Here is a 6661-nt window from a genome sequence, read left to right on the forward strand (position 1 = left end):
ACAGATACATCTTCACAATTGACCTCGCTCCCAATGTGTGGCTTCAAGGCTCAAAATAATTTTTGGATAGTTGCCGGTCATGTTGACCGTCCAAACCCAGTTTAGCTCGGTCACGTGTCGTTTTTGACCGGTCAAAATATTGAAAATAGTAGTCACTTTTGCATTTCGTCGAATCGTCTTTGTTCGCGTGTTAGAAAAGGACCCGCCATCTCCACCGTTTTACCTGCCATTTTTTTTCTATTAAGTTTCTTAGTACCCTTGTAAGATATGATAGCGACAGGTCAATTAACTGAGACAAAATGCAAACATCTGTGACGTTGTTTTCCCTCTTTCGCACTCGAATGAAATACCTTGTTACCAAGCTTTGGACGTTTTTCCGTGCACATTCTTTTCGCTAAAGTTTCGCATTATACTAAATTTTAATACTGACCTGGACAGAACTGCACAGATCAAAAAAAGATGTATCATATTTTCCGAATTGGAATGACATTTATACTTCATGTATTTCAGATTGGGAATTAAAGGTAAGACTTTGGAGTAACCTGTGGTTTTAACATAGAGGTTGCTCTGATACTGCGTATTAAATCGATCCACGAGTTAAGGTTAAACAAGTTGTTAGAATAAACGTTATATATTGGCATAAGAATTTTTTGAGTATGGTGCATGGCAGGTCAAAATGACCTGCAAATCGAACGTTTGTCCGGACAAATTGTCATCTTGGCCGGACATTGTCCTTTGACCGGCCGTTATTTTGAGCCCTGGGCTTCAATAGCTCAGTTGGTAGAGCATCGCACCGGTATCGCGGAGGTCACGGGTTCGAATCCCGTTGAATCCCTGAACTTTTTTGAGGCTTCTTTATTCCAATTGCTTAAATTGGAAATTCACTGCGACGATCATTTATCACTTTCAAATACATCCGCAGTTCATATATGAATCATTTCATATACATTACATCAGATACATCTTCGTTAGATAAAGACTTGCAGGGTAGAAACAAAAAGAATATTTAAAGAATGATTTGGAAAGATACACAGAAGGTTTAGCCTGATTTACACCGGTGACATTGGACATGACGAAATAAGGAAAATAGATATATGTCCTTTCCTCGTTATGTCTCTTTCGTAACGTGTTTCTACTTATAACATCGGCACAAAGAGTTTTCGACGATTACGGGATTTTCCAACCAGTATCGTGTCATGATATGGCATAATACTTTGTACTGATAACACGTTTTCAGTCTCACAAAAACAAACAAACAAACAAACACAAGAAACAAAATAAAACAAAACCCAAAGTATATAACCTAAACACAAACACAAAACTTTAGAGGTTGTCAGAATGGCCTTAGCAAGCAAACGTGCATGCACACGTCTGAAATTCGACCCAAAAAATTCGATTCTGATGACGTAATTAACAGAGACCTGTCTATCGTTTCCGATTGGTTATTACTCGCGCGCAGGAATCAAAACCGAGCAACAACCAACCAGAGACACTGTAAGGATTACTGTAAATGTTTACATATCGTCATCATATCTGATGCCCTTCTCGCGGGGAAAGAGCTAATCGCGCAAAGAGAGAATCCTTTTCCTCAGCCTACGATTCCACAAATCGTAAATAAGCTGTAGCTAACATCCTGGTCACTAAAAGCGGATATGAACATCCTTACCTGCAACCGGCGGGCCAAGACTCATAGGAATGGCCACAACACCAAACATGTTGCCTATTGCTTGTGAAAGTCTCTGCTTGCCCGCGATATCGCCTGTGATCACTGCGACTTGTCCCACAAAACATCCATCGAAAAACCCAAACACAAGGGAATAGATCACGAGACCAGCATAGCTCTCTGTGATTGGACAGACCACTGTGCTTAGTCCTATGGCGAGCAGTGAAGCCTGATACATGTAGATCTTGTTGACACACCGCAATTCACAGAGCTTGCCGAATATCACTCTTCCTACAGTGGACATGATTGACAGGAAACCGACGAGCCATGCGCCCTTGGAAGGCGGGATACCAAGATCATCTGCGTATTTCACCTGGCAAACGGGAGATAACTCGGGTTAATCACTGGTAAAAAAAATTATGCTGGTGTATCATAATACAGGTTTTTTTGTTGTTGCTTCCTTCAACGTGGAACAACAACTGATACCGTCAAAGATTATTAGAAGGGAAGAGAGCTTTAGATATAGGCCGATTTTAGTAAAGTAGAAGTGAACTGCCATACGTCTTCTTTGTGTTTTCATAATCCCACAGTCAGTACAGTGCAGTGCAACAAAATTATCGACAAATGTAAGGAAATAACAGTAAGCTTCGCAGCTAGTTGCCTGGGGCGTCCTACGTGGTATAAAGGGTATAAAAGTAAAACTGCAGATTTTGGTATCACCCAAGGTTGTGGGAACGTACTAACACCAGCGTTTTTACCAATCAAGGTAGCTTTAAAGCGTTGCACCTGAAGACGTAAAAAAGCGCCATCGTATTGCCGGTGTCGGCGGTTTAGATCCACCAGGCATAAAATCTTTAAAATTTCTTTAAAAGATGGAATCATTAGATAACAACGTCTTTTGTCGTTATTTAAAAATGCACCATAAAATTATAGCTCTTATTTGCCTGTCGGTTTTAGAATGATATCTTTTAGAGGTCAAATAAAGCTTGAAAGACGTATAGTGGTCTAATTCAAACTAGTCAAATACAGATTGGGTGAGTTCAAATTTTCGACAAGCATCCCCAGTCCTTTGCTGATGAGAAAGATAATGATGGGAGATTCCTCTTGTTCTCTCCCAGATCTCGCACTCACACGGTCTATCTTACTATCACGCATTTGGTGACAAAAGCGCCTGTTAGGCATGTCCAACTCTCCTCGGCTCTAAGACTTACCAAATGGACGAAAGGGACTGGATATCCAAACTGGAAAAGCGCTACTGTTAGGACCCATGCCACGTAGGCTCGGTTATTCCAAATTGAAACGTCACACAACTGCCTGCACCGTTTTGTCACGTTCCTGTCACGCTGCCTAGTTTTGAGCGGCTTATAGAGAAAGCACGCAACCACTAGAAACGCCGCAACACCGCTGAGAATGCGCAAAGAATTACTCCATCCAACAACCCGTAGTAAGTAGTTGATCGCAGGCGAGGCTACCAATGAGCCCACTCCACTTCCGCTAGTGCCCAGTCCATTTGCTAGTGCCAGTCTCTTATCGAAGTACTCACCCAACATCACAATAGAGGGTACAAACGAAAAACTTGAGCCTATCCCCCAAAGGAGTCCATAAGTGAGGTACATGTAATGCAAGCGAGTGACAAGCGACGTAAGAAAAAGTCCAGTTACCGAAAGAACAGCTCCAACAAAGGCTACTCGACGACAGCCAAAGCGGTCACACAGAATGCTGGTCAGCGGACCGAACAGGAAGTTGAGGGAGCCGGCCATGGCGCCGACCCATGCTATAAGTGAGAAGGAAACAAACAAAAAGGAATTAGGAATTACCGCAGATCATTGTTTGGCCATTGCTTTCTCAATGTGGGTGGACTGCATTTATAGCGCCCTTCGTATAGTTTTTTTATGAGCTTCGGTGATTTCTTGACATTCTCTGTCTTTGCTATTCTTTGAACGCACGAAGATATTTTTAATATTTTGACTCCAAAATCGTGCGTTCAAAGAATAGCAAAGACAGAGAATGTCAAGAAATTACCGAAGTTTATCTAATTCTTTTATCGCTTCGACGAAAGAACTTTCTGAAGCATTTTTTATGAGGTTCACTGAGAAAATGGTTGTTTTCAAAAACCTGGATCAGCAGTCGTAAAAATTGAGCATAGACAACGTTTGACTTGAATATAACTTTGAATTAAACTTTCACCAGCATGTCTTTTTTAAAATAATCTTTTCCCCCGCACAAGCCCAATTTTTATCCCAAAACAAATTCAAGACAAACATTTATCCAATATCGCCCGGGATGTATTCAAACATCTGTAAACAGTGTCAGAGTAAAGCCGAACGCATGGCGTTTCAAGAAGTTACTAGACTGTTCACATCCCTCACTGTTCGTATTTTTTTGAACGCGGGAAAAGAATTACGAGAGAACTGCGCCAGCGCAAGACGGGAGGGGGGAAGAGGATCGGAAACACCTCGGCTCCTCGGTTATGTAATTTTTGTTCTACCGACTGTTCTACTTCTGTTCTATTTGGCTGTTCTACCAGGATTTCCCGAAGATTTCCCGACTGAAAAGTGGGGAGTTGTCAGCGGTTAACTTCACAAATATGTCAAAATGGCTGCCAGTCCGACAGTCTGCCAATCTCTACAGCCACAGAAACTCTCCGGGCCGAGGTCTGCAAGCTGTAATCAACTCCGTAACACAAGGTAATATTTGCCGATTGTTCATTTTAATAGTATGTTAGAATAAAACGATTTGACCTAAACAAGAACAGTATTAATAATTAAAGACAAACGTAGGTATCCAGGGGTATCCAGACGTATCAGTGAGAAAAGCTTTATGAGCTTTCTTGTCTCAGTTGTCTGCAAACGGAAACGTACCCCCCCCCCCCCCTGCGAACAGGCTTTCCGGAGTGCTCGACCGGCGGGGAAAAATGAAAGGGGAAAGGCTGCATGCATCTTTAAAAATCACGAATGACGCCCACGAGCATCCCGCAGATTGCTTAGACAAATTAGCGCTCGCCGGAAGTCAAATTCAAAACTAAGGTAAACAAATAATAGTACATATGAAATTTTGTCGCTCGCTCGCCCGCAAGCGCCACGTCTCATCAAGAAACTTCAAAAAAACTCTGTACAGCCAAAAAACAAAAAGAAGAGAGCTTTAAGCATATCTTGCAAAATTTATAGAATTGAGCCAAAACAAATTGAACTAGCACAGTATGTTGCAGAGTTCAGCGTTAGTAGTAGTAGTAGTAGTAGTAGTAGAAGTCTTTATTAAGAAGCTAGTCACAACAAACGTGTGGCTTTACAATAAAAAAACAATCTAAAATAAGCTAAACTAGTAAAATGAACCTATTATATGTATCAGTTACAAGGATTTTAAGAAATAAATTTAAAAAGACATCTATTTACAAAAGTGCGTTTGAAACGTTCTGTTTTTACTTTAGGGAGTATAAAGTCATGGCCCCTTTCTCTAAGAGCTCTGTTCCGTTTGGGTGGGAGCAAGTCATATAATACATGGCCAGTGTCACTTGTGATTCTGTTGAAAAGATCACTGTCCCTATTCTTAATAACATCAGATATCAAAATGATCTTATTTGTATAGCCAAAACGATAGGCTCGCCGAAAGAAAGTGTCAATCCGATCTAAATATTTGCCTTGATAGGCGGAGCCCCACACTTCTAATCCATACAAAAATAATGACATTATTAATGAGTCGAAGAGTTTACTTAGCTGATCTTTGGTGTACCCATAATATTTGCATACCCTAAGAATATATAGTCGGCTAGCAGCTCTAGAAAGTAAACTGTCAACATGAAGGTCCCAGTTACAAGGATCTTCATGGAAGGTAATTCCCAAAAGTTTCAGCCACTCTTTTCGCTCAATCCCAAGCACTGGAGGAGGAGCAGGCTGAGTAGTTCTACTATGCAGTAGCATTTCCCACGTTTTTGACAAATTTAAAGACATCCTATTGTTGGCTGCCCAGCTCTCAAGGTTCTTAACTTCTGCGAGCGCCGTGTCAGAGTTCCTTCTAACAGGTACACTAATAGTGATATCATCGGCATATTTCGAGATCCCGTTGTTTGAATCAACTAGCTTTATATCGTTCACCATCAGAGAGAATAAAAGTGGCCCAAGGACTGTACCCTGTGGCACTCCTCTGTTAATATCAACATAATCAGTTATCTTTCCATCCACAACGACCCTTTGTTTGCGGTTGCCAAGGAAGCTTATGATCCAGTTGATGATATATGGATTAACATTAGTAGCTTTTAACTTTTCGCAGACAATTTTGTGAGAGACAGTGTCAAAAGCTTTACTAAAGTCAAATGACAGAACTCGAACAAAGTCTACATCATCATCTAGCCACCTGAGCCAATTATGTTGACACTTTATGAGCGCCATTGTGGTATTGCAATGTTTCTTATAAGCAAACTGATCCATACCAATCACAGACCTTAGCTCCGTGAACGTCTCTAGTTTGCAGACTAGCCTCTCAAACAATCTCATGATAATGTTTGTGAGGGATATCGGTCGAAGCTGGGCACACGAAGACAGTGGAGATTCTTTAGGAATTGGTGATATGTTGGCAAGCTTCCATGGAAGAGGAACTGACTGCTGTCTGAGTGAAGAGTTAAAAAGCTTGGTGACAATTGGAGCAAGGTGGTGTGCAAAATCTCTCCACAGCCAATAGGGAAATCCGTCCGGACCTGGGGCTGTGCGCTTTAAACGAGTCATAAACCTTGTGACAGTAAGAACATCGAGAGTGGGGACGCGAGTTCCTTCCGGAATAGGTAACAGCTCCGGGGCTGAGTACTGTGTGTCCGTATTAATTCTTTGAAAGAACAGGTTTATGTCCTCAGGGTTGATAACAGAGCTGATGTTTGATGCTTTAGACTCTCTGCCAGTGATTTTGTTTACAGTATTCCACCAACCCTTGGTCCCAGTTCCATGTTCGCTATTTTCATTACGTACAGCCTGCACTTGGTTGTAGCGTTCTGCGCCGTCCGTCCAATCG

At 41.6% G+C, this 6661-nt stretch overlaps 1 protein-coding gene across 1 annotated transcript; it reads right to left on the minus strand.

The window, feature by feature from the left end:
- Window positions 1-1315: 1315 nt before the first annotated feature.
- Window positions 1316-3605, minus strand: LOC144639626 (monocarboxylate transporter 10-like). Its single transcript, XM_078498917.1, has 2 exons — window positions 2875-3605; window positions 1316-2036 (listed from the first exon to the last, which is right to left on the minus strand). The coding sequence occupies exons 1-2, from the start codon at window positions 3421-3423 to the stop codon at window positions 1641-1643; spliced, it is 945 nt and encodes a 314-aa protein (XP_078355043.1). The 5' UTR covers window positions 3424-3605; the 3' UTR covers window positions 1316-1640.
- Between the last annotated feature and the right edge of the window lie 3056 nt (window positions 3606-6661).

The sequence above is a fragment of the Oculina patagonica genome, unplaced genomic scaffold, assembly GCF_052425735.1.
Source record: "Oculina patagonica isolate OP01 unplaced genomic scaffold, crgOcupat unplaced1129, whole genome shotgun sequence".
Classification (NCBI taxonomy): Eukaryota; Metazoa; Cnidaria; class Anthozoa; order Scleractinia; family Oculinidae; genus Oculina; species Oculina patagonica.